This window comes from Anser brachyrhynchus (assembly GCF_964034855.1).
Source record: "Anser brachyrhynchus genome assembly, chromosome: 5".
In the NCBI taxonomy this organism is placed as follows: Eukaryota; Metazoa; Chordata; class Aves; order Anseriformes; family Anatidae; genus Anser; species Anser brachyrhynchus.
This window is the reverse complement of record NC_137699.1, coordinates 38,184,560-38,211,495: the sequence shown is the minus strand read 5'-3', so window position 1 is coordinate 38,211,495 and position 26,936 is coordinate 38,184,560. Positions and strand designations below refer to the sequence as shown.

The following is a 26,936-nucleotide window of genomic DNA, read 5'->3' as shown; positions in this document are numbered from 1 at the left end:
GCTGGGTCTCTTCTCTGCAGCCCCTGAGAGCTGTAGGAATCCTCACGTGAAACTGCTATGACTTATTGTTTTATTTACTATTTTTATTTTTTTAACCCCTCTTTGCTTTGGGACTGCTTTGGTTTGCTGGGCTCCCCTTAGGGACGTGAGTAGAGGTGTCATTTATTTGCTTGGGTAAAACTGAGGTTTGGGACTGACACAGATTTACCGCTGCCTGCGAAGGCGCCTGATGGCGTCTGTAGGCTCGTAACAACATGTTGCTTCTTTAACCTCTCCCCCTGCCCCTAGGTCCCCGCGGCAGTCGTATGAAGAAGAGGACAGCGGTGTGAGGGAAGCAGAGGTCAAACTGGAGCAGATCCAGCTGGACCGGGAAAGCCTGGAGGAGACCCAGGAGGAGAATGTGGCTATTAGGGAGGAAGAGAGGCTGTGCCAGGAGGAAGAACATATCCAAGAGCAGCATGAGGAGGAGAGAGTTGAGCAGGAGGTGAGATCAGGAGGAGCTGGGCTCTGATGGGATGGCTGAGGTGGGGAGGGACCCCTGGGTCCATCTGGTCCCAGCCCTGCTCCAACAGGGTGCCCAGGGCCACGTCCACGTGGCTTTGAAGATCCCCAAGGAGGGAAACTCAGCAGCCTCTGGCTAGTCTGTGCCAGGCCTTGCTCCTGTGCCAGCCCATGTAGGTGGTGCTGGCCCGGCACAATGTGGGATGGAGCTGTCATTGCCAAGTTGCCTTTCTGGGGCCTGAGAATTGCAATTTAGAATAAAGACAGATGCTTTCCCTCCTGATGGCCTGAAATGAGAAACTCCTGTTCTCCTATCTCAGTAGTAGTAAGAAACCCTTAACTGATGCAAGGGCCCCTTTTTGCATCATTCTGGAACCTTGAACCTGCAAAAGTCCTCTGAATTTGTTTATTTTTTTCAAATGCACACAAGCCTCTTCCTGGATGTTCCAGAATGAGGTAATGTTAACATAGTTTCTGTGTCACAGTATTCATTTAGTGTAAAGCAGGAAGCCTGGGAGACGGGGGGTGGTGGGAAAAAAATCATTTTTTTGCATTCTAAGCATTTTGACCAGCTCGCTTCCTGGCTTGCTCATTTTCTGCACTCAGGAAAAGAAGAGAAGGAGAAATGAAGAGGAAGAAGCACCAGAAAAACGCCAGAAGGCCCCAAGCCCCACCAGCCTGGAGGAGGAGGAGCTGTGCTCTGACCACACCACAGTGTGCTCCACTAAGGTCTATGTTTGGGACCCCTCTGGCACCTAGTGACAGGGAAAAATGTCCCAGGGCTTATGGCAAAACAGGGTGTGAATTCTGCTACGGGCTGGGGCAAATCACTTCATCTGTTTCCCTCATCTTTGGTTGTTGACCTCCTGCTTTGTCTGCTTATGCTGTTGGAGTCTGTAACTGTGCCTTCCTGTGTATGCTTTGCCAATCAGTGTGAATCTTTAAGTCTTCATTGAGGATGCTAGGGAACAGAGTAAAACAAATAACCAAAGCTTAAAGCAGACCTCTTTAAAAATGACACGTTAACTTAATCAGAAAATAAAATTTCCATTTAAAAAAAAAAAAAGGGAAACTCAAAGCATTGAAGCACTGGAATTTCCCTATCTTACAATAAAATAGAAAATATCACTTAACCATTCTAAAGTTAACTCTCTTAAAGCAATCTGGGATTCCTGATCTCTGAAACACCTTGCCTTGCCCTGTTCCCATCTATGTGAATTGATGCTCTTGTGAAACTTCCATTTCTAATGCCGCTCGAATCGATCTCGTGGCTTGTGTTGCATTTAGCACAAATCCTCAGTTTGGCGTGTGTGCTCTTACATACAATAGACACAGATAAGTGGTTTCTGTAGCAATGGGCTTTTTGTCTCTCTAAGCCCTGGGCTTGCTGATTATTGCTCTTAGGGAAGTGGTGGAGAGCCTGGGTAGCCTATTAACCTGCTGTTGGTGTTATCCTTGCTTTTCTGTTTGGCATTCAGATCTGTGCTGTTTGCTTCTTAGTCAATATTTCCTGGGCAGGGAGGATTGTACGAGCACTTCCTCTTGCAACAGTAAATAGCAGCAAGTGGAAGATTTCATCATCTACAATCATCAGATTCTTGCTGTTTGCAGAGAAACCTTTTAAAATCAATTAAAAAAAAAGAGGAGGAAAAGTGGGTTTCGGTGCAGGCCATGTGATAATGTCAGGTTTGAAAAGCGGGCTGGGGGTGGCCTAGGTGGATACCAAGAGTGGGACCAGTGGGGAAATGTGAGAAGCACTTCAGTGCCTGTTATGTGCTGAAAGTCCTCTCTCTGCAGCCTCCAAACACGCAGCTTCCTGACCTGAGCTTCACTGCTGTTGCTAGGATTAGCCCAGGGAAAGGTTTAGAAATCTAGTTGCTGTTTTTTATATTGGCGATGTCAGAGCTCACCAATACACAAAGCCGAAAATAAAGCTGTTTTGGAAAAAATAAGAGCTTGGGATCTTTTCAAAGGAAGGAGGATCTTTACACCCCAGCTAGCAGAGTTTTATGTGAATCCGAAGAATTGCACAGATTGACCACCAAGAAGGTGTTTTGGCATAGGGTTGCTCAGCAGAGATCCTGGTTATAGGATGAGAACATTCCCAGTGGGCTGGGAGCTCCCCTGCCAGCAGTGGCTGGTGGCGGCCAGGGACAAGTCTGGGACAGCTGGATGTTGGGGTGCAGTATAGCGGGGTGTTTGGGGCTCAGAGGGCTGAAGTGGGTGTGTGGGAGCAAGGTGGAAGCCTTGTACCAGCACCATTTAGCCCCAGGCTGCTTGTGAGCTGAATTTTTGAGGTTGGTAAGTGAGCAAGTGTGGTTTCTTCTGGCCTTTAGAAAGTGATTGGAACTAGAGAAATGCATGGCTCTTGTTGCAAGGAATTGCCCGAATGGGCAGAGGGAGATGGTCCGCAAATAGTCTAGATGGAAACAAGCCTTCCCTCATCTGTCATGCTGAGATCTCCTGTCACCTGCAGCCTGTTCCTAGGCCCCTCTGTGTTTAAGTTGGTGCTTGGTTTTGACCTGTGGATGACTTGCATCTGCACAGCTTCTCTGTGGAAGGGCTGGCCAGGTTTTTCCTGCTGATAAATACTTGTGATCAAGAAGCTGAGACATGGGAAGGGAATCTGAGTGCCCATTTAGATGCTGTTGTGCCCCATGAGGTGCCACCTTGCCTACCAGTGTCCCAGAGGGATGGGCAAGACAATCTTTTGAAGCTGTGGCTTGGAGGCAAGCTTCAATTCCTCCAGCACTGAGCTGAGAAGCAAGCTGGCAGCAAGCGGACAGCCTGAACAGAAGGAGCTGCTGGGATATTTGTCATGCTGCTGTGCTGGAACCCTGCAGGGTGACTCTTCGGTACATCTCTATTAGCAAGGGTTGTGCTATTTATTGGTGGCTGAGCTCTTCGGTATGGGTGTTAAGTGTGTCCTTCCTGTGATAATGTCTTCTGGTTAGTTAAAACTTAGCACTAGTATCTTTGAAGCAAGCACTTAATGCTGCTTTTTACCTGCTGCCTTGGTAGGTGATGTTTCCTGCAGGCAGCATACAGGGTTTGGCTTCTTGTTATCTGGTTGCTGCTCCTTTCTGTAAGAACTACCCTTTGACTTGAAAGTGATTGTCTCCATTCTTGTTTTCTGGGGCACAAAAGAGCTGGGAAGTTTAGCAATACTCTTTTCCTTTATTCCGTGTCTGAAGTGTTTGCTTGCCTTCCTGTCTTAGCCAAAGCGCTCTTGCACAGGAGGCTCTTGTGCAAAGCTCTCTTCCCTGATGGCCTGACCTGAAGGGTTGCCTTGCAGGTGGCTCCATGTGCTGAACTGCCCTGTCTGTGTGCTTCTCTGGTATGGATGAGCTAGTGTCACTCGTGGCTATGCTGCTGTGGTGCTTGGCTCCTCTTCTGCAGCAGTGGCTGGTGATAACTGCAATTTCCCCCTCTCTTTCTGTGCTTGCCACCCGCTTTCCTGGCAAGGAAACCAAGTGCCTGAGAAAGATAAGTCCTCGAGCAGAGGGAGTAAGGAGAAGGGATGCTTGCTGTTTCTGAGCATCATGAGAATGTGGGATTGAGTGCCCCAAATCTGGGGGAGAGAGCAGGGAAGGGGAATGTTTGAAATACGGTCAGCCAAGGTGACCTACATCCACCTGAGGCCCATATAGAAACCTAATATTTGTCTGTTCTCTCCCCCTTTAGATTACGGACAGAACCGAGTCTCTGAACCGCTCGATAAAGAAAAGGTACTTCTAGGGTTGTGCGAGGCTCAGGGTGAAGCAGGTCCCTGTTCTGCTTGGGGGGTGCCAGAGGGCCCTGCTGCCAGGGTGGGCAGGAGCAGGCTGCTCGTGGCCCTCATCTCCTCCCGCCGCCCTGAGGCACCAGGGCATCGCCTCATTCTTCTTCTCCTCTCTCCAGTAACAGCATCAAGAAGAGCCAGCCTCCCCTCCCCGTGTCGAAGATTGATGACAGGCTGGAGCAGTACACGCAAGCCATCGAGGTGAGGTGCTGCGCTCTCTGTCCGTGGCCTACAAGGAGCCCCCCATGCAGTGTGTAGCTCTACCACCGTGTCTCAGCCTCACCTTCTGGGAGGTGGCAACTGAGACTTCTCCCCTTGGATAGGAGCAGCTGTTTCTCCTGTCTGTCTCCTTCCAGAGCATGAAAGCTTCTTTAATGAGCTGCCCTATCCTTGTTTCCTCGTGTTCCCTGTTTGTGGGGTGAGAGCCTCCGGCAGGAACCACCATCATCTCCTTTTAAAGCCCTTCATCCCTGAGAACCTCCAATTAGAGGGGAAAAAACAAAAAACAACATGCTCAGAGCTGTTAAGTTCCCCAGTTGTGATCTCTTTTCATCTCTCTTCTAGACATCCACAAAGGCTCCAAAGCCTGTCCGACAGCCCTCTCTCGATCTTCCCACCACCAGCATGATGGTGGCCAGCACGAAAAGCCTCTGGGAGACTGGAGAGGTTGCAGCTCAGTCTGCTGTGAAGACCCCGGCCTGTAAGGTAAGGCAACTGTGGGATGTGTCGTGCTTTGTGCAGGAGAGAAACTCTGCTAGGGTGCCGAATTGTTCCTCAGTGGTGCAGCTAGGAAAGCCTCTGTGATGCTGGTTGAGGCCCTCCTTTGAAATAGGGGTAAATTCACTGGGGGGGAAACCATACATCTATTCTGCAGGAGATAGGGCTCAACTCCAGTTGTTGAGAGCAATATTGGGTCTATCACTGTGATGATAAATCTTGTAAATTTGGAAAATGCAATGGATATTATGGATTGCTCTTAATAACCTTACTTCTTGGTTGTTGTGAGCAAGGGTGGTTCTGTAACACATGGGTTGTAAGCCTGTGTTTATATGAGTAAAATTCCTTCCGCCCAAAAAAGCCTTGATGTTAACATGTCTTAAATAGTTAACAAACTTAAGAAAATAAACATCTGGGATCTCTGGTCCAGGCTCTTGTTGGAGACAGTGAGAGAGAGGAAAACACAGGATATACAGGGAATAGGAAGAAGTTTTCATAGTCTTGGGTTTTAGCTGCAGCTGCTGTAGGTCAGACAATGTGATACTGTAGCTGTAAAAGGAGGTCAGATACGTGGGGCTGGAGATGTGAACACAGGCACGTCCAGCACCACTGGTGGTGGAGGGTAATGAGAACCTCATCTTCTCAGGATATCGTGGCTGGGGACATCGTGAGTAAAAGAAGCCTTTGGGAACAGAAAGGCAATCCCAAACCTGAGACCAATATCAAGGTAAGTTGGTACCTGTGTGGGGGCAGGAGTCCTTTCCTTTTCACAGCAGGGAAAGGGCTCTTAACTGGGTTGGAAGCACTGAGAAGACAGTGACACATAGAGACAAAGGCTGCCTGTAACTATCAATGCAATTGCATGCATGAGGTCACTGTTAGGAAGAGCTCTTATAGCTCCAGTCCTAGCAAAAATGTGGGCAAAAAATCCACGATAACCAGTAATACTGACGGGTCTTCTGAATGGCTTGTTCTTCTTAGACAATGGGCTGGTAGCTCAAGCCTTCTAAGCTAAAATTGAACTGCAAACATGAGTTACTTAGCTCTTGTTATGCTTTTTAGGCCTGAGAGTAAAGAAAAACATCTGCAGTTAGGCCTAAAGTATTATCAATACTTGTAGATGGATCTGGGGTGTTGTGCCTACTGGTACCTCTGTGGGAAGGGCTATTAAATTCAGCAAGCAGCTGCTGTTCAAACTGTCCAGCCTGAGAGAAGATGGAAGTATGTTGTCTGTTCCTGGATCTGTATTGCTGCCAGTGTGCAGGGAATGAAAATGGCTTTTGCCATGGGTGAAACCAACCCTGTAGAGCACCAGGATCCCTAAGCCCTCTGGGATTACAGACAGCTATCACGTTCCTCTAGCTTTGGTTATTTGAGGGAGAAAGCTGCTGACTCTGGCTATTTCTTTCTCTCCTGTCCAGTCCACTCCTTCTGGCAAGAAGTACAAATTTGTTGCAACAGGCCATGGCCAGTACAAGAAGGTGTTGATAGACGATGCTGCAGAGCAATAGCATGCCTGGAGGACTCCTTAACCAGGTAGGTGGGGTGTGACCTTGCTCTGCACAACCAACTCCTGGTGCTGCTTTGGTGGGACACTTGGGTTATTTCTGCCAGCTAAACTTTGGGCAAGTTGGAAGATAAAATGCAATAACAGCTGGAGCCTTGCTTCTTGGGCAAATGCCTGGCTTTGGGCTGGAAGGAGCACAGCAGGAGCGTGTGCTTTTTTCTGATTTTTCCTGATGCTTCTAGGGAGCTGGGTACCTGTGTTTAACCTGCAAAACAAGTCTCTTAGTTATTTGTTGTTCTGGTGAAGGTGTTTGCCTTTGCAAGCTCAAATGGAGTATCCCTGCTGGATTTATTTACACTCTCTTCTGTTGCAAGGAGAAATACATAGCTGGAGGTCACTGACTGAGCATGGGGACTGATAGTCCTGAGATTCAAATAATTCAAATGATTCTGGGCTTTAATTCCAGTTATTTACTGGGGTGGGGTGGGGGAACTTGCAATGACTTCAGTGACCTCTTGGAACCAGCCCATGGTAGGGTTGTGGTGGGGAGGACATGAACATCTGCTGTGCTGGGTAGACCAACAGAGCAGACTGTCCTTGGGTGTGCAGCAAGCAGGGGGGACAGAGCTGGGATGTGTGACTTCTTGAAATGGTGTTTGCAGCTCAGGAATTCTTGCTCATGTTGTGTTTGGTAATAGATCTCCTGGTGTTATCTTGAGTGGATGATGGTAGAGGGATGTGGCAATAAGGAGGGATGGCACAGAGGGAGGTGATAACTGGCTGGATCCAACCAGGCAGCATCTGGCATTGAATGGAGAGGATGTTGCTGGGGGTGAAAACAAGCTCATTTTTTCCTTCTACTATGAAAAAGAAGCTTTATTTCATAGCCAAGCTTATAAATAGCGCTGTCTGCTACAAAACACCTTTGTTTCTGAGTTCTGCTTGGGGGTTTGCTATTTTTTTTCCGTCTTCAAGGAGCTGACTTCTGAATGTTGCTTTTTTCCCCTACTTTTGTGGTTTTCCCTGCTTTTGTGGTGCCCATTTAGAAGAGAACCTCTCTTGAATGCCAATTTGAGGTGGGCAGTAGTACAAACCCAAGCCTGCCCATAGCTACCTTTTCCTTTATAAGGGAGAAGGAGCCGACAGGACTTGTGTCCTCTACTTGCTTCTCTGCCCATGGCTTCCAGAAACCCATTAAGGTCTCCTCTTTGATCTGTTGTCGTCTTTCTCCTGAAGTCTCTTTTGATGCACCAGGTAGATCCTACTGGGCTTCAATTTTTAACAGCAACATCTTGGCAGGTTTTGTTTGCCCCACCTAGTTTCTGCAAGCAGTTCAAAGGAAGGTGCCCTCAGGTTCGCTTTCTTCCAGCAGCCTTTCTTAAAAGGTTGGTGACTGTCTTGGTAAGTCCTCTAGGATCCATTTGAACAGCCACTGAGCAGCACTGCTGTCCTATGGGCTTACTTGCATAAATGTGGTTTTTTGATTTTTTTTTTTTTCTTCTCTATGAATAGCAAAAGGACTGCAGCAGCTGAAGGATCTTGGCTAGTTGATGTTCTTGAGCTTTTAGCTGGTTATTTTATGTGCTGAGAGGTCCCTGCTCCTCAGATTCTCTTCCCCATGACTATGTTCATCCTTTTTTTCCCTACTGCATGATCCCCTCATGACTTTCTGCTCCCAAACCTTTCTGTTCTACCTGCATATCCCTCACTCAACACTATCTCATCAGCTTCCTAGTCACTTGAGTGCAGGTACAGTTTTTCCTCTACTCTCCTGAGCTGCGGGACCTCTGAGCCAGCTGCCGAGTAAAAGGTTTTCTCTAAGTGGCAATCTGGGCTCTTAGCAACAGCCTGAGGCTGTTTGACATTGACACTGAACTTCATGCCCAGTGGTGCTCCCCTTCCCTCGCTCATGACGGCAGCTCAGGCTGTGATGTGCTGTAAAGGCTCTGAAATAGGAGGTGGTGGAGATCTCCTGTTGCCTCTGGGCATCTGTTCTCCTGTCTGCAATGCTCTTGTGCCAGGGTTTGTCTCTGCAGGGCCCTTTTCTCTCAGGGAGGAAGGACCAAATGTTCAGGAATCAGACTTGCCTACCTCTAATTCCCCGTAGAAGCAGAGGTTCTCCATCCTTGTGCACCGAGGTTGGGCTGCAGATGCAGCCTGGTGGGAAGCCCAGCAGATGTAGGGCACAAGCCTCTCCTCTTTGCCTTGTGTGAGAGCTGCTCATTGTTCTGGATTGTTCTGGGTCACTGGTGATGTAGGATAAAGTGGGTTAAAGCATAGCTGCTTCTGAAATAGTGTTCTCTGTCCCAATACAGTTAATCTCCCAACTCTAATCAATGTTTGTTTTGCCTTTGAATGCAGACTTGTGCATAGGTGTCCATCTATTTGCGCTACAGCAAGGTGCCACTTCATCACTGTGATAAGGTCATCTTTATCTGCCTTTAACGTTAAACATTTTACGTGTTTTAAGCTGTGGTCTGTTTGATTTCTGTTCCTATGTGAATCTTTCTCTATAATCTTGTCTTGCAGCACGTTGAATTATCCTGCAAAGCTGATCTAGGATCCACTTGTGATTACAGAGGTGTTTCCAAACTACCTCTTTTCAGCTTTTTCTTGTGAAACTGGAGGTCAGAGGGAGGAGAAATCTAAGCTTTAGATACCTGGGCTTTTGCTTTCTTCTATTTTTCCTCTTGAAATAAGGAAGAGGATACAAAACAGAGGATAAGACTAGCAGAGCGAAAACTTCACTGAGCTCTCCTGATAGCATCATCACAAAATTGGAAGTCTGCAAAGCAGTAAAAAGGGCTTTTATTCCCCCTCCCCCCCCCCCCCCCCCACGTCTATTTCCAGTGAGGCTTGGGGAAATTGTGCTCAGCTCCATATCCTCTGTATGCGAAGAGAATGTCAAGAGCCCTGTATCCAATTTCCTATAGGGCTAAACATAGCAATCCTATATCAGCTGTGTAGGAACATCCCAGCATATGACAAAGTCCCTTGAGAGACAGAAATAGCTGGTCACCAGCTTTCTTGCTTATAAGCCTGGTGGTGATGGAGATGCAAAGGGGTGGCTATAATGCTGGATAGGACAGTTGTCTCTGTGGATGGCTGGTGTCAGGGAATTTGTTTTAATTAGCTCTTTTTCAGGACATCAGGCACCAGTAAGTTTGCAACTGTCATAATATGGCCCCTGAAAACAAGACTACATGGGCTTAGCAGGATCCCCCAGAAAACAGCACCTTGTTAAATACACCAACTTGGATACTCACATGCTGAAGCAGGCTCTTGCTGATTATCATGAAAACACCAAACCCAGCTGTACTTAAAAAAAAAAAAAGTAAAATACATAGTAGAACTTGATTATTGCAAAGAAGCTGGTCTTCTGTGTGCTGCAACTTACTAGACTGACCTAGAAGGGTGTGAAATGATAATGCCCAATTATTTTTGCAGTGGAACTGCTGTGTGAGAGTAGGATGGATTAGACTTCATGCTGTCCCTTTCTTGTGTCTCAGGTGAAGGGTTGTGTTTCCACCTTGCTTTAGTGTATTGCTGCAGGGTGCAGTGTTTGTAGTAGAGAGGCTAAGGAGGTGTTTGCTCTTAGAGTTCAGTTTCTAAGACTCCCTAGGCAAGATGTGGAGCAATGCAGATTCCTTCATGTCATCTCATCTACCACAACTCTTGTTTCTAGGATTTTTCTTGCTCTTAAGCAGAGTAAAATAAATTTAGATTCCATCCTCCTCCTCTAAAATCCTCCAAAACAGACTTTTTCTACAGGCAATTCCTCCTCTTTGCTGTGTCACCTCTCCCTGCCACATATTACTGCATAGTGTTTGTTGTTGTCTCTTTCTAAACCAAGTGTGCTTATTTTCCTGACTCATGACCTGTGGATGTGGTATGTTAGGCATTTGAGCTTATGTACATGTACAGAATAACCCTTAAACCCTCAGTGTGAGGCTGCTGGCTTGGAGGGGTTTTATTTTATTTTTATTTTTTCCTGATACTAGGCTCTGTCAGGCAGAAAACCTAGCGGTAGGTGCTCTCTTTACTGGTAGGTGCTCTTGTGCTTGGCACCCCACAGGAACCTCCGGAGGATGGCTCTGGTCAAGCAGCTTGCCTTCAGTTGACTGACCACCCCGACGCTGTTCGGTTAAAGCTCCTGGTGTGCTCCTTGGCTGCTTGGGGTCCATACCGGCCCACCTCGAACATGGTGCTGATCCTCGCCATGGGTTTGGCAGCCAGCTCTCTCAGTTTCCGGGCATCGAAGCGTGGTTTGTGTAGAAGGATGGGCAGGCGGCGGGGAAGGAAGAAGCTTGCTTCCTTCTGCGCTTTCTTCTCGTCTGCTTTCTGCTTCTTCTCCTTGTTGACTGTCATCTGGTATAAAATAGCATCCCACATCCTCGTGGCCCTCGATTTAAATGGTCTGATGTCTCGACTGATGACTTCTTGAGAGCTGTCCTTCTTGTTCCCTTCGTCCTGCCCCTGCTTTTCTGGCTCAGGCTCAGGGAAGCTGGGTGTTTCTGGCTGCACCATCAAGTGCTTCCTAAGGCGATGCCAGCCATCAGCCCCAGGTCTTGCTGCTTCCCCTGATGCTACTGCTGGCTCTGTTTTGAGGGGAGGGCTGGTGTTTGGTAAGCTGGGGTCTGGCTGAGGGTGCATGACGTGTTCTGCCTTCATGTCTGCAGACACGGCCCCTGTGCTGTCAGCTCGGGCAGGGCTTGCTGTTTCTGGGTGTGCTGGCCTCCAGGGAGTGCTGGGTGTTGGTGGTTTTAAGCTCTCACCATTTGCCTCGGGCAATTCAGGAGCTCTCTCTGATCCGGGTATTTCTGTGTCACTTCCATGGGCTGTAACTTTATGGGAGTGGGCATCAGAGGTGCTGGGTTTGGGCAAGGGGGCTGTGGTGGGCTCTTGAGGAGAGGCAGGCCTGGGAGTGTGGTTAGGGGGCTCTGCCTCTGCAGCAGCAGGAAGGGGAGGCTCCAGTGTGGGAGCTGGGGCCTTGCTGTCATCAAGTGGTGCAGGTATCTGCCCTGGAGATGGTTCAGGTGCTGGAGAAGATCTTTTTTCTTCAATGCTGGTGGTTGCTTGGGTCTGGCTTGTTGGTGTCTTGGCCCTGGGCGCCTTGACGCTGCGGAAATAAGTGTGCACCTTGGTGATGTAGGTAACCTCTGGTGCCCTTTCTTTGCTGGGTGTGCTGGAAGGAGGAGGCTGGGGGACAATGAGTATCGAAGGGTTTTCTGGGGCAGGAAGGTGGGCATCTGGGCCTCCGGTCTGCTGTGGGGTCTGGGGAGCACCTGGCCTGTGTGGAGGGGGCTCAGCTGGCGGGGTTGTGAACCTGAGGTGCTCAGCGATGCGCCTCTGCTCGGTGACCTTCAGGGCGAAAGGCTTGCCCCTCCGGATCGGGGAGGGGACGCGGTGCTGGGTGACGGGCCTGACGGAGAGGTGGCCTGTGAGGCTGGCACATGCGGGAGCTGCAGCTTTGGGTGTCTCTGTAGGGGGAAGGCTCTCATTGTGCTCCAGGTCAGAGCTGGCCTCGTTCACGGGGGAGAGGCTGGACCGAAAGGACTTGGCTTGCTCTGCAGCTAGCACGGCGTTCTTCTTGGCTGCCTTCTTCAGCAGCTGCTGGAGCCTCAGGTTGTCCTTGCGGGGCTTTGGGAGTGTGGGAGGGGGGGAGAGGTGGTGGTGGGTGGGAGCGGGCTGGACGGAGGATGAGACCGTGATCAGCATTGTCATCTCCTGGAAGGAAGCACAAAGCTTAGGGTAGATGTGGGCTCACCCCTGGGCTAACACTTCCAAGGGTGCAAGTTAGGAATGTCTCATAGTTTTCCAAATTCCAGCTATTAATACTCTGACACCGTGCTGTGTGCAGCAGGGCAGCCATAAACTGCGTGTGTCACTTGAGGCCAAGTCAATACCAGCTTTGATTTCAGCTGGCAGAAGGGCATCCCTGCGAAAGGCAGGATTTAAAAAGCTGTGCTTATCTGGTGGTAAAGTGCCTTGTCGTTGTCGTAATGCTAGCTCTGGTGTTGCCTTTCTGTGTCGAGCTCAGTGGCAGCCTCCTTTATTTGCACTCGTTAGTCTTCAAGACAAAACCTAGCTTTCCCTTTCTGTTAAGGAGCACTGCTGCTGTTGTCCCAGTACAACACATTCTCCAGCAAAACAGAAATAGGCTGTGGTCTGGACAGGGTCTCCTTTCCAGCGGCAATCACACCTGGAACCCCTTCAGCTGAAACTGCTGCTCATGGCAGGATGCACAGCGGCTCTCCCAGCTTTCTGCCACCAGCTCACTGGAGCAGCACTTTGCTGCTGCCACCAATCCCTTTCTGCTGAGCCCTGTGCAGACTCCCTGTGCCGGGGGCAGCAAGGTAAACCTAGTCCCAGTTCTCCTCTTTCTCCTCCTCAGCAAGGCTGGGGAACACCAACCACCAAGCCACAACTATTTGGCAGCTCCCAGAAAGAAATGTGACTCTGCCCTGGCTCTCGCTCAGTGTAGAGTTGCTGAGTTTTGCTGTGAAATGAGGCATAAATCACTGAGCCCCCTAATCCCCAGCGCTGGATGCAGCCGAGCATCCTGAAACGAGGAAGAGGAGATGGGGCGAGGAAGAGGAGACGGGGTGATATCAGGGTTGCCCAGAGGGCTATTGCATGTGCTCTGCTTAGTGGGATTTCAGCCCGAGCATCAATCCAGAGGCAAGGGGTGTAGCATGATACCACAGTGCAGGAGAACTACCCCTAAATAAAGCTCTCAGAAGAGCAGAACGGATATTTGTGCTTGAGCACCTGGCATTGCCGTTGGGCTCATGGAAGCTCGTCCACACTGAGCAGACAGTGTATTTGCCAACTGTTCATGGAGGAGGTGAAAGGAGGATGACTCTTCCAAAGAAAAAAAAAAAAGAATGAGGGAGGGGAAAAAAGGGGAAGAGCAGCACCAAAGAGGTGTCATGTGGGTGAGCTGCCATCCAAAGCAGAAGTTGTGCTGGGCATGGTCTGGGCAGTGCCTAGCAAGTGGTGTGCTGCTCCCAGCTGGTGCGTTTATTTCAGCTGCAGCTATGAGAAACCTCCCAGCATTTTGGCGAGGGGGCTCGAGGGGATTTGGGCGAGCTGGGGTGACAACTGTTGAGCATTCCCAGCAGCTTATCAGCTTTGTGCCTTAGGCACAAGGCTGGGATTAGGACCTGCTCTATTCCAAGAGCTACTCCTGGAAACAAGTGTGTGATGGCCCCCAAAAAAACCACTGAGAGCCCACTCTATCATATACCTGCTGTTTTCCCCAGCACTGTAGGAATGCACTGTTTTTTTTCTGGATCAGAAAGCCAAAAAGCCTCAGTTGGAGAGGACGTACTTGCTGTTCAATGCTATTCTGGTTCTGTTTGCACAGGAATTGAAAACTGCTTGGGTCATTTTTATCTGCTGCAGCGTGAACTAGTACACTTGCCTGATGTTAGGATTGATTGTGGAATGATTTCATCCATCCCAGGTTAATGTGGTCCCACGGACAGCATACATTACAAGATGATCTGTGATCTAGCAGCATTGCTGAGCCAGAATTTTAAGGTTGAACTGCTCAGGCTCATTGTGTTGTGAATACTAAAGAGGTAGGGTGATGAAGTTCCCAATAACTAATCAGCTCCGAGTGCTCTTGTCTTATGGACTGCTGCATCCCAGAAAAATGTGGCTTCCCACAAGGGTAAAAGGGCAGAATCTGGGTCTTGCTGCAAACTGTGCCATATCCTACAGAGGAAGGCATGGGGCAGGGCGGGGAGGGGAAGGTTGTAGAGAAACTTAGGTGTAGTCTGCATGCACCGGGAAAACTCTTCCTCTGTTAGAAGTTAGACTCGTTTGTGCCCTGTGACCTCAGAATCTGTGGTCTGTGCTCTTAAGATCACTCTTGCTCCTGTCTCAGCATCCCTCTGGCTTGGCACCTGCTGTGCTGTGGGTATTAGAGTGCCCTAATGGTTGGTAACGTCCATGGCATGTCTGTGTGTTTGGATAGAGAAGCAGCGAGATGTGATGAGGCAGCAGAAGTAAGCCAGCTCTTAATTTGTTTGCCTCTCCTGTCATGCTTGGCTTTGTCTGAGTCTCCTTCAGAGCTTTGTGCGCTAGGGAGAAATCCTGCAACCAGCAAGGCTTGTGAGCGGCTTCCCCCTGGCTGCACAATGAAGCAAATGCGAAGGGAAAGACAGCTTTGCTTTCTTGCCAGCAGAAAGGACAGAGCTGAAAACCTGGGGATGGAGGGGAAACACTGCTTGAGAAGCTTGGGTGGGCTTGTGATGAGCTGGGAAGAAACAGAGCTGGAAACTGAGTCAAGAGGCTTTTAAAGGGTTAAGCTGGTCTGCTCTTGGTCACCCACCCTGGGACCCCAACTTGGGATCAGAAGGGAGTGTTTCGGAGTGGAGGAGCCATCCATCACTGGCAGACAAGGCATTTGTGTGCCGGGTCCCTCGGCAGTGCCAGCTGTCCCACGCGGAGCAGACCGGGAGCTGCAGGAACCCGATATGGCCACAGATGGTCCTGGGCGGAGCTGCGGCTGCCCGGGGCTGCAGGAACATGCTCCGTGCTCCACTGGCTTTGGGCTTGGAAGGGAACCTGCTAATGGCCTCCTGGGGTGGAGGAGGCTGGTGGGAGTGTGTCCTTCCCTCTGCCTGGGCAGCTGTGACCTCTGCCGGGCATCAGCTGGGGCGGCCAAGCCCTGGATGCAGGGATGCTCAGGGCTGCAGCTCTGCCACCCTGCTCAGCTCCTGCCCTGCTGTGTAGTACAGCTGGCTGCCCTGCAGTGCAGAAGCTTGTATGGGCAGCGAAGTGGTTCACAGGGCTCTGAAAACAAGTGGGAGAAAGCCACCTTCAATTGCTAGACAAAACACAGCCCAGGGTATTACTTCTTGCCCTGCCACAAGTATGCTTAAACTTTTTGTTCTCTTGTCTTACAGCTGAGCTTGGTCCTGGCTCGATGCAATCTTCAATGCCACTATTTCCTTTGCTCCACAGAAGATAATGAAAGGATGTTTCTCTTCTCCTGCCTGATGTCAGTCTGCCTCGGTATAGCCTGACTCTCCTCTTGGGGTGTGAGCAATGCCCTGTGCTGCCTCCGGCTGGGTGCAAGGAACGAGATCAGCTGGCAAAACCTAATCCCTGTTTTAACCTCCTACATGACTCTTTGGCTTTTTTTATTTTTGTTATTGTTAAATCTGGCTCCCCTATGGAGAAAGGAGGCTGTGGCTCTGCTCCCTCTTTCTCACATGCTGGAAGAGGAGGAGCTGCTGTCCTGCCCAGCTGGCAAGGCTCCTGCTGTATGGTGAACCACTTCTGACTCTTGGTGGCTGGGTGCTGGGAGAGAGGGGGGAGCTCACGAGAAACCCAGTGAGAACTGGTGCTTGAAAGGCTTTTGATGGGTGAGGACCCCATGTCACCCCATGGGTGAAGCTTTCCCCCGTTTACAGCACAGCCTCTGCAACATCTGCTTTGAAGATCTTCCATCTGTGTGTATGTCAAATTATATTTGACTTAATCCTTTTTTTAAGATTGTCCTTTAATCACAGTTAAGTAGCCATGCTGCAATGTTCCTGCCACTTTTCCACCTCAACAGTGGCAATAGCAGCTTTGTCTCAAAAAGCTGAGCCTTCTCTCCATGTCTGTCATGGGTGTGAGGTCTCCTTGTCCAGGTGAGGAGCGTTGGTTGCTGGCATCATCTCCCTCCTCTCGGAAAAGGATTTGCTTGAGCCCCCACGTTAGGGAACAAACAACTGAAATCTTTCTTCTGAATGTCAAAGGTGTCAGGCACACTGATAACCTGCACGTTGTCCTCCTGTGGGTGGGCAGGAGATATGGGAAATGACAGCTTCTCTTATGCTGGGGGCCACCAAGGTGAAATGGCATCCTCGCGAGTTGTTGGCAGAGGTCCGGGCTTGCTGTAGATGTGGGGAAAACACGCCCCTGAAGCGTGGCACTCTGATTTCCAGGCCACAGCTCTGTAAGCCAGCTCCTGAGCTCTCCCATGTCTTCATACTTCATGGTGTTAGCATGCCCCTGACCCCTTCTTTAAAGTCTTATTCCTGTCCTCTTCTCACAAAGGCTCTCAACATAACTTTGCAATTTGCTTCTGCCCTCCTGGAGGAAGGGCAGCCTCTCCTCCTGCATCAGTTTGCTTTCTGCTTAAATTCATGGCGTGTCCTGGATTATTTTTTTTGTAAGCATTTAATAAAATTTGAGGAAGATGTTGTAACAATGGTAACTCTGAGGATTTTGTTGATGTAGGAATTCCTGCAGCAAAGCTGGTCTCAAAAAGCCCTGCAACTCCCTGCCTGAGCAGAAATTGGAGGAAAAGAAACATCAGGCTGAGTAACAAGATGAAATGAGCTTGATATATGCTGGAAAAACATGCTTTTCCTAGGCCTGTTCTGTTTAAGGGATTCTTGTCTTGCTGTTTTCCCTATTACTGGGGGGGGTGACAGGCTGGGATGAGTGGTGTTTGGGTGAGAGGTGGAGTGGCATGCAGAAGGCTTTCCAGAGCCATCAGCAAGGAGAAGCAGAAAGCTCAGCTGCCCAGCTAATAGACCTGAGAAATCAGGCTTCAACCAAAGTCACCGGAGAAGTCAGCTATAAAAATCCTCTACAGCCTGCTCACATGGCTGAGATGCAGCCGATGTAGCTGTCTGCGTGGGCGCTCAGCCCTTCAGTGAGCTGCCTGCCCTATCTGCAACCATCTAATGAAAAACCTTTTACGGAGGTGACCTTCTAGGTAATAGCACTTCTGTCATGTAGGGACAGTGCATAGCCTGCACTACCCTTGCCTGTGCTTTCTGAAAGTGTTTAGAGCAGGAAAGGTCCCTGCCTTCACTTCTTTAAGTTTTTTTTTTTTTCCATACAAGAAAGCTTTCTTCTTGCTGTCACCTTGTTGCCTACTGATATCCCCCATCCCCCTCTGTCCTCTGCTTCAGCTCCTCAGGGAGGCAGAAATTTGAGGAGCCATGGCCAGCGTCTGGCCACATCTTCGTTCCTTCCACACATCCTCTGCTGAGCTGTGATTTCCAAGCGAGGCCAGAGCAGTAGCAGTGTGGGGTATGAAGATGTCCCCGCCTGAGGTGAAAGCAGCCCTGTGCGGCCTGCTGGGGTGCAAAGGGCTCACAGCATTTTGTTTTGACTCCATCCTGCAGCTGGCAGGAGGGAAGAACAGCCAGAAACTGATTCTCCTGCCAGTGTGGAGAGTGTGGAAAAGCCCTGGGGTGTGCTTGTGTGAGATCGCTCCCAAATGAAGCTGCAGCAATGTGCTACTTGTCTTGTTCTGCAGCAGGCTTCAGGGCTGCTTTTTTTCAGTTTGCTTTACCAGATGATTCTGCATGAGAGATGGGACTGAAAAGCACTACCCATAACGGTTGCGATGCCTATTTCCTGCAGCATTTGAACTTGGGGAAAGCTTAGCTGATGGAAAACTGAAGTCTCTTTTGGACGTAATGTCTTCATTGTGCTTGTTCTGCCTCGAAACCAGAGGCTTGACTACTTCTGCTTCTCTTTCCAGGTATAAGATAATCATAGGCCGGTTTTATGACTGTCCTTATGAGTATATGCTGTCTAGTTAACAGATCTCTGCTCACCACTTGCTTGCAGCTCTGCATTGGGCTCCCGGTGAGGTGGCGGACACCAGGGTCTAAAGTTTCCTTGAAATGTGCCTGCTCTCTGAAGGAAAGGTCAGGGTCCGAGGCACCTGGGCCTGAATGTCAGAGCTTTACCTCCCACCACCACCTTGGGGAAGGGAAATAAACAAGCCCGAAGAGCAGGGCGTCTATAAATAATGAGGTGGCAGCTGATCGGCTGCGGAAAAAGACTCTGAGGTGGCTTATTCCTATCTCTTGCCAGCTCAACACACTTTCCCTAATGCCTTTTTTTTTTTAAGTAAATAAAGAATGGATCTGACAGTGACAAAATCAATTAGATTTAGCACTTGCTTAAAAATGATGGACCTCCTACAAGGATCCTGATGATGTTAACAAGACAGACCATGGGTGATTTCCCTGTGATTTTTGCATTGGGTCCCCAGAGGGTTTTGGTTGTAGCGGAGCAGTTTGTTTTAGATCATAAATTTCGGAAAGGTGCTGGAAAGCACTTAATCTCTTCATAACTTGAAGTGACAGTGGTTTAGTGATGCTAACAATGTGCACTTTTTGTCCTTCAAAGAAAGACTTGGGGCTTTCAGGAGTGAGGGGAAGAACAGAGGGAGGCTGGAAATACCTCAGGGGAAAATTTAATTGGATTTCTGTGAGTAAGCGCTTTAAAGCATGAAAGCAGCAAAGTGTGAGTGTAATTACTAAACTGAAGGTGCTTGGCTGGGCTGGGAGTCTCGCTTGCCTCCTCTAGGGATGGCCCAAAACAGCAGCTGCAGGCGCTGGTCCTGGCCCTCACCCTGCTGCTTGGGCCTCATCCTTGCAATCAGACTGCCTCCTCCACTTAAGGGTAAATATCCTGAAACCAAGACCCTGGATATGTCTCAGATTGCCCAGCCTCTTTCTTTGTCTTCAGAAAGACATCTAGCCTGGCTTTAGGGCATGCATGGAGGATCTACTGAATCCAACAGGGGTGTCCAAAGCAGACGGAGTGAGCACACCTCCCAGAGCAAACAGCTGAGTGATGGAACAACAGATTGCTGCAAAAATTGGGAATCAACATCACGTGAGGAGAGATGAAATTCAGTACTTACTGATGTGTAACTTTTTTCCATCTGCAATCACTTGCATGTTGGGTGCCTCATGTTTGGTGTACAGGACTAACAGGTCATCATTCCTTCAAGATCATTTCAGGTGCTGTCTTCTTGCAATTTTCAGAGCCCTGTAAGTAAGTTCAAAACATCATATGAAAAGAGTATTTACAGTAGCCAATAAGTACAGGAGGTTTCTCAAAAATAAAATTAGTCCTTTTTGAAAGCATGAAAGGTTTCATTGCCTAAAATAAGCATGAAGATGGGCTATCGAGTAACACCATTGCATGCTTCCAGCTTTGGATCTGCGAAGTTTGGCATCGGAGGCACCAGAGAGGTGAAGGGCAGATGATGGTGATGGTGCCAGGATAGATATTCTAGCAGGATAGCTCCAGGCAGTGAAACCAGTTGGAGGTTTTTCAAGTTTGCTGGTCAGATTCACAGTTTTGCAAAAGTCAGGGTTGCAAAATGCAAATTTGAAGCTGTGCTTTGATTGTTACCGTGCCTGGAGAGGGAGAGCATGAATCGTGGCTATGTCCGCCCTTGATCCTGGCATGATTTGTGCTGTATTAAGGGGTGCAAGCATGGAAAGTGCAGTGCTGGGAGCGGAGGAGAGGTGGTTTGGAGTTGGTGGATTGGGCAGGCAGCAAAGAATTTTGGTTGCAGGACTAGGGGAGCTTTTCTGTCACTTGTATCAGCTGTATCAACACAGATTTGGGGTTAAACCAGTCCTTAAGAGCCACTTTCAACCCTGACACTTCTGCAGGTGTTGAAGGTGCTTGTTGGTGAATAGGATCAAACATCACATGGACTCGGAAAGCTGTGGCCCAGGCTGGCTCCTCTCTTGTTGGAGGTGAGCTCTCCATTTGCATTTTCCATCTCTACCTCTCTAATGAACGGTGAAATCGTGCCTGGCTCTGCTCTGACCCATGGAAGGATTTGGGGTGGATGCTCAGTCCTGTATGCAAATACCCTAATGCACTTAATTCCTCCTTGGCTGACAACTTTAACATCTCAAAACTGCTACTGTCTTTTAGGAATGCTAATGACTTTGTGCATCTCTAACACTGAAAATATTGCTAGGAAAAACAAACAAATGAGAAAACCAATAACAACCAGAGGCAATCCAACTGGAAACTTAGGAAAACAAACAAACAAAACAACAACAAAAATCAACAAAAAACACTTTATGAATAAGAAAACTTAAATAGAATTTAAAAATGCCTAAGGACATGTTGTACCGTGCTCTGCTACTGTCACCACTGAAACCAGATGACCCTAATGAGTGCATTCACAGCAGGCGCCGTATGAACAATGCGCAAGGTTGGTTTGCATTTGCATCTGATGCTGAAGTAAGAGGTCTTTGGATTCATCCCTATTTATTTTGCAAGCCTGCAGAGTTTCCCTCTCTGGCAGGCTTAGAGGGGGGATAAGATGGGGCAGATTCTCCTACTGATGGGGTTTTGCAGAGGGGATGACACGCTGGTGTCCTCTATGGAAGTGTTGGTTGAATCTCTCCCTCCTGATGCTGCAGGGAAAACCGTGGTATCAGGAAGATGGATGCAGACATACATAGGTAGTTTGCTCATTAATATGAGATAGTTTTTTTGCCTTTTATTCTCCTTTTCATACCCTGGAGACATAGAGATGTTATGGAGCTACCATCAGGAGAAGGTGTTGGCAGCCTGCAGCCACCCTCCAGGATTCAGGTAGGTGAACCCATGCCATTGCAAATACTTGTTCCATCTTCTCTTAAGGAAGGCCCTTGTTTTGTGTGAACGCTCATGAGTTCCTGTAGCCTGAAACCTCCCTCACACCACATAAAGATGCTGCCCTCATCCTTGTGCTTTCCTGACTGCTACAGTCACTCCTCCTAGATGAAAGTATCAGGTGGGATTTGGGGGCTGGCCTCTGGATCTCTGCTCTCAGCTCTATCTTCACTTTCGCTTCTCCTGCAGAAACAGATCTGAATGACTTCTCTCTGAGACACTTGGGATGGGGTTTGGGCATGGCTGTGGAAAGGGCTGGGTATTGGAATGGATTCCTCAAGAGTCACGAGCACTGCCCCAAGGCCTTTCTGGCTAGGATAAAGGAGAGACAAGCAACCAAACATCGACTACTGAGATCCCGACCCCAAACACCAAGCATGGGTGTTAGACGAGCCCGGGGGAGCCTGGTCTTTGTTTATTCCCTCTGAGTTGTGTTTCACATTCCCCAGGATCCCGTCATCGCCAGTAAAATGGCAGCGGTCTGCTGAGACTTAAATAGAGGAGGCAATTTTAAAGTTTAAGGCTATTCTGATCTCTGCTTGACCTGCTGCGCAAAACAGGTTACTGGATTTTACCCAGGAACAGAAAATAATTAATTATATATATATATTCTGTCCTTCCTCTGAGGCTACTTACTTAGTCTCTATCTGATCTGCCTTTTTATTGGCAGCTACTTCAATTAAATTGGAAAGTGTTTCATGCATACAGGGCACCTACTGTAACCTTGAGCTGCTGATCAAAGCCCCATGCAGAAATGCTTTCTTGAGGGTGTGAGAAAGAAGAAAGGGAGGAAACCTGGATAAGAATTTAGTTTTCCGTCCCACTTTTCTGACTCCCGTTTCTCACCTGCCTTAAACCATGGTAAAAGGTTGATAATTGCAAGTGTCGCCAACCGGAAAAACAAACTTCTCACCCCTTCCCCAGTCAGATCTACAGGTTTTCCTGGATAACTTTAAGTGCTACAGTGCCTGTGTAAGTGGACAAGTGTGCCAAAAATGGAAAAAAAAATCTAAATATTTTGGTTTGAAAATATTCAGATAGGACTTCAGGGGGGAAAACTAAACCCACCAAAGAAACATTCAGACTGCGAATGATAGAAGCACGCAAGTAAAACCCATTTTCCTCGCAAGCAGTTTCACTTTGGGTAACAACCCATTCTGGATGAACGAACGTGTCCCTGCAAGGTCCTCTGCAGCTGCAGCGTGAGGGTGCAAGTGCAGAACCAGGGGCCAGCTTGGCTTGGGAAGGACCTCGGGAGATCCTCTGGCCAAGCGGGATCAGCTTTGATACTGGATCACTTTGCTCAGGGTCAGCAGCTGGTGAATAAGAGATTAATTTCAGGAGTTAGGTCTCTCCTGTGCAATTACCTGTTTCATAGGAAGGATGTGGCTGACTTTGTTTGCAAACTCTGCAGTCCCTAATGAACGTGCAGCTGCCCATTGACCGATGCGCAAGGAGCACGGGGGCTGGCAGGATTAAGGAAAGATGCAAGCGTTTGGCTGAGCCGTGAGCCTTTCTGAGAGCTGTAAAGTTATCGGGGCTAGTGTGCATGCACGAGCGTGTTGAAGTGTATGAGGGGCCCTGGGATCTCTCCCCCCTCCGAGTGCCTGGGGCCGCTGCAATAGGTCAGCCAACAGCCACAAAAGATGAGAAGGGCTGATTTCAGCTCTCGTGCAAGCGGCCCTGCTATGCTGCATATTCCTGTGGCCTGTCTCAAGTAACCAGCCTGGGTGCTCCTACCTACTCAAAAGAAATGAGATATTTGGGTAGGTTTCCTCATGGAAACTTCTCCAGGTCTCTGTCCCAGCCTCTGGTCCCTACCTGAGGAGGAAAACTGTTTTTTTTGTATCCTCTCCCAGGTGGAGATGCTGTCACTGTAAAAGCACGTCAGGCTGTGGCTTGTGGTCAGCAGATGGATGGATTTGGTGCACTTTGGTTCATGCCTGTGACCTGCTCTGCGTGGCCTCAGTGCTGTCTCCTAGCCTGGGTGCTGCCTCTGGTGGGTGAGAGGGGGTTCTCTAAAGAGAGGTGCTCACTGCACCCTCACCCAGCAACATCAGTAGGTTTGGGTAGAAATGAGGATACAGCTGGACTTGAGCAGTCATTTCTCCCTTGTCGGGTTGATGCTGAGAGTAGGGAACATGAGGCAGGTGGTGGTGGTTTCTTTGCTGGCGTGGCTGCATGGCAGCAGCTCAAAGGCACACGTGCTTTTTGCTGCTGGTGCAGGGAGAAGATGCTCAGAGATGATGTGTGAAGTGCATATCCTGGGGCAGGAGGATCTGCAGTAAACCAAGGCAAAGCTGGCAATAGAAATGTCGTGGGCTGTGGGTGGAACTGGTGTATGGCATCAAGAGGTGAGTAAAGGATGAGGCGTATATAGTTTGTGTGGGTAGCAAGGGGTGTGTGGCTAAGGCGTGAAACAAATGCTGGAGAGGATTATGGTTATGCGCTAAAGCTGATGGAGAGACCCACAAAGGGAAGAAAAGGCAAAGCATTGGAGTGGGCTATGGGGAACAAGCCTTGCTTGTGAGGCAGATGATGGCAAAGCAAAGAAAGGATGTGTGCATCAGACAAGCCACCTTTCCGAGGGATGGCACAGGTCCCCTGCTCCAGTGGGAAGAGAGAGCCAGACCAGCTGGGACTGGAAACACAACGCCCAGCTCAGGGCAGCCTGAACGAGACATGGGACATGGACATGAGTGCTCCCAATGGAGGCAACCCGAGGACAGTACTGAGCAGCCAGGTGGGGGGAAGACAGAGCATGGAAATGCTGCGTTACACCACGATGAGAGTTAGTCTGGAGCAACTTGTCCAGATCAGGAATGGAGCTCAGCACAGACATGTGCATGTGGGAGCTAAGGGGATGCTGCAGGGAGCAATGTTTGCATCTGGTTGATTTTCTGTCAGAGGCAGCAGACTGTCTCCTGCATCTCCATCCCCAGGATGCTGTGCCCTATAAAACAGGGCACCGAGACCAGATGTCTACACATGAGCAATACCATGGAAAGCAAAGAGCTGCAGCAGGTCAAAAGAGCTGGCTACCTGTCTGTCCCTCCTGTAACCTGTGTCAACACCTATTTTGCCCTTTGCATGGCTCTGCCAACACCTGTTGGTGTGGGGCATCTGAGCTGAGATGTCCCATCAGCAGCAAGGACAATCTATGAAGGACAGGCAGGTGAAGGAGGCTGGGGAAGACCTCTGCCAAACAGACCTGAAGGCAAACATAAAAGGGGAAATAGGCAGGGGACTCCCCTCTGGTACATTTCCACTCTGCTGCTCGTTTGGGCAAATACAGTATTTCTTGGAGACGTGCCCAGCCGGTGGAGTGCTGATGAAACCGAGCCAGTGGAAGATGGCAAAAATGCTGAATGATGCCCAAAATGCAGCCTGAAAGCTGCTCTGCTCTGTTGGTACTTTCAGGGAGCTGGGGCTGGGGAGAGAAAAGGCTGTGACGCCTGGTCCGGCCCCGCGTTCCCTGGCACCCAGAGTAGCTCTGCCACCCATCCAGCTCTAGGATGGTGCAAACCTGGCTGCACCGTCCTCTTCCCACCCAGTGAGTAACAAGAGCATCGCCTCAAGCCGGGTTTCAGGAGGCAGGTGAGGGGATAAGCTACCGGCCAGCCAGAAAGCACAAGCTGCAGAAGGGGATTTTTGCTCATGCACGTTACCTGGTGCATGGGAGGCTGCAGCGCCGTGCTCCGCGTCTTTTAAAGCTCTTCTCTACATCCTCGCTGGGGGACCCTTTCCTGCAAGTGGCAGGGAAAGAGTGGACAGGAATCGATCTGCGACCCAGGCCAAAAATATCGCCTGCCCTGCAGCTCCTAAAGGTTTCCTCTGCTCCTACAGGCTGGGAGAAAGGGGGTGCCCGCGCTGCCAGGCACACCGGCGGGCACGCTCTGCAGCATGGGATGCCTGCCAAAGGGGGACGGAGGGAGGGGACGGGGAGATGAAGCCTGCGAGGTCTGGTGAAATGGGAACTGTGATCTGCTGTGATCCTCTGCCGGCACAGCCCTGCAACTGCCGAGGGTGGCTGGGGGGTGAAAGCCTCCCGGGCTCCTCAGCTGCCTGCGTGGGTCCCCCCTCACACCGAAAGGCTCCTGACCAGGAGTTCAGGTGACGGGGGGGCGGGGGGGGTTCAGCCACCTGCGGCTTGCCCTCTCTGAGATGTCCTTACTTAAACAGGGCTTTCTTGTCACACTGAGAAGGGCTCTGAGTGTGGCTCAAGGTTGGGCACGCTGTCTTGCTGTGCTCCTGCTCTGCTCTTGCATCTTAGCAAGAGGTGGCCCCACGCTGCACGCAACACACACACAAATGCCGTGCTGCTGACTTCTTGCACGCCCTTTGGCAACCCGTTTTAAAGAGCATTGGGCAGCAGCAGGTCCCTGAGCTCCAGCACAACATGCAAACACAGCCGACTGCATTTTGAGAGCAGCAGGGGAGATCTCTGCCCGGCCAGGAGAGTGGAGGCAGCTGCTGTGCGTTCATACCAGGGGAAGCAGCGTGCCAGGACCGTGTTTTAAGCAACACCATGGAGCTCCAGAGGCTCCACATTTCGTTTCCTAGCTGCCTTTGCCTCAGATACCCCTCTTCAAGCTTCGCTTGCCTGGTGGCAGTGTAAATATAGAAACACAAGCCCTGCGTTTTTTTTCACCAAACATGTCCCTCCCATTTAAGCATCGTCTGTGCAAGTCCTCCAGCTGCTCCTATACATGGTATGACCTTTTTCCCCCCCCTTCCCCTTGCTCCTCTCCCCTCTCAAGCCCCGCTCCCTTCCCTTCCCTGCCCATCGTGGGGTCCCAGGGCCAATTGGCTCCTCCAGCCGATCGAATGTCACTATAACTTGAGGGCTGCATCACCTTGGGACGCTCGCAGATCCCAGTCCGTGCTGAAGGAAGCTCGGTGCTTCTCTCCTCTCCTCCCAGGTAAGCGGCAGGTTTGAATGGAGGAGGATCGAGGGGAGGGCTGGGGTTTTGTGGGATCTGGGTTCCTGCACGGCTCTGAGCATCTCTGCTGAAGACAAGGCACTTCTCCTTCCTCTATTTGGTTGGGCATCACACAAGGCTACTGTCACCTGTGGAGATTTGGGTGCTGTGGACTTGCAAGGATCACCTGGGGGGGGGGGGAGAGACCCTTCCAAAGCCCAAGGCTGGGGATGAAGTCGTGCCTCTTGGGGTCAAGGAGGCATACATCGTACTCAGGAAAACCCCTGATGGGAAAAAGGGATGGCTATGGTGGGAGGGATGAAGGGCAGGACAACCAGGCAAGGAAGTGTGGGGCTGAGAAACACCGACACAGTAACGGAAAACTGCCCCCCTCCCATAGGAAAAGAAGAAAATTAGGGAAGGAACCCCTCCAGGAGGAAGGGGGTGGGGGATTCATAGGGGCTATGGGATGCTCCCCACGTGTGGCTTCAAACCCCTGTGCATTGCTGGCCTGACCCCCAGTGCAGTGACATGGAGGAGCTGCGGTGTGCTGGGGAGGCTGTAAGCGATGGCCAGGGCTGGCGGCCTGCCGGCACGGGACAAGAAAAGACAGGAGGCATACACCAAGCAGGCTGCTACCTCTTAGTCCACTTCTTTCTCTCAGCCAACCCCACACAGGGATCCGAAAAGACCCAAAAACAGGGTTAAAGGGCACGTTTTGGGGCAAAGAACTGACATTTTGCTTTGTGTTGGTGGAGTGTGTGGTAGCAATTGAGTCCCACTACCCCACTGCAGTGAGAAACGCTTTCTGCTGGAAAATACCAAGCAGTTCAGAAACAAAGGGAGGAGGCAGAGGGATGGAAGAAATATGCCTTTTATATAAATATATATATATATGAATTATATGTGTTGGGCTTGCAGCAGCTCCTGCTAGGAAAGCACAGCCATCTGGGGCTTGGTGCATGGAACCCGTGCCCCACGCCCGATCGCCGCCCCTGCCGGCTCCCACTGCTTTCTTCCTCCCCACTTTCCATAGGGCTCTTGCCAGCTCCCCTCCCTTGTA

The 26,936-nt window shown here is 49.9% G+C and overlaps 2 protein-coding genes across 5 annotated transcripts in view; one reads left to right on the top strand and one right to left on the bottom strand.

The window, feature by feature from the left end:
- The window catches only part of LSP1 (lymphocyte specific protein 1), a 40,316-nt gene extending 23,597 nt beyond the window's left edge, over positions 1-16,719 (top strand). For all 3 annotated transcript variants that reach the window (XM_080596095.1, XM_080596093.1, XM_080596094.1), the window contains 8 exons: positions 289-484; positions 1,108-1,230; positions 4,186-4,229; positions 4,402-4,483; positions 4,847-4,987; positions 5,646-5,726; positions 6,421-6,535; positions 15,425-16,719. In XM_080596095.1, the coding sequence (XP_080452221.1) occupies positions 289-484; positions 1,108-1,230; positions 4,186-4,229; positions 4,402-4,483; positions 4,847-4,987; positions 5,646-5,726; positions 6,421-6,510 (757 nt within the window). In that variant the 3' untranslated portion in view covers positions 6,511-6,535; positions 15,425-16,719. The remainder of the gene's footprint in view (positions 1-288; positions 485-1,107; positions 1,231-4,185; positions 4,230-4,401; positions 4,484-4,846; positions 4,988-5,645; positions 5,727-6,420; positions 6,536-15,424) is intronic.
- PRR33 (proline rich 33) lies at positions 10,453-25,651 on the bottom strand. 2 transcript variants are annotated; one of them, XM_080596071.1, is made up of 3 exons: positions 24,620-25,651; positions 19,186-19,313; positions 10,453-12,233 (listed from the first exon to the last, which is right to left on the bottom strand). In XM_080596071.1, exons 2-3 carry the CDS (start codon positions 19,204-19,206, stop codon positions 10,620-10,622), a joined length of 1,635 nt encoding a protein of 544 aa, XP_080452197.1. In that variant the 5' UTR covers positions 19,207-19,313; positions 24,620-25,651; the 3' UTR covers positions 10,453-10,619. The 2 variants fall into 2 exon arrangements, with proteins under 2 accessions (XP_080452197.1, XP_080452198.1); XM_080596072.1 differs by lacking the exon at positions 24,620-25,651 and having other exon boundaries at positions 19,186-21,999.
- Between the last annotated feature and the right edge of the window lie 1,285 nt (positions 25,652-26,936).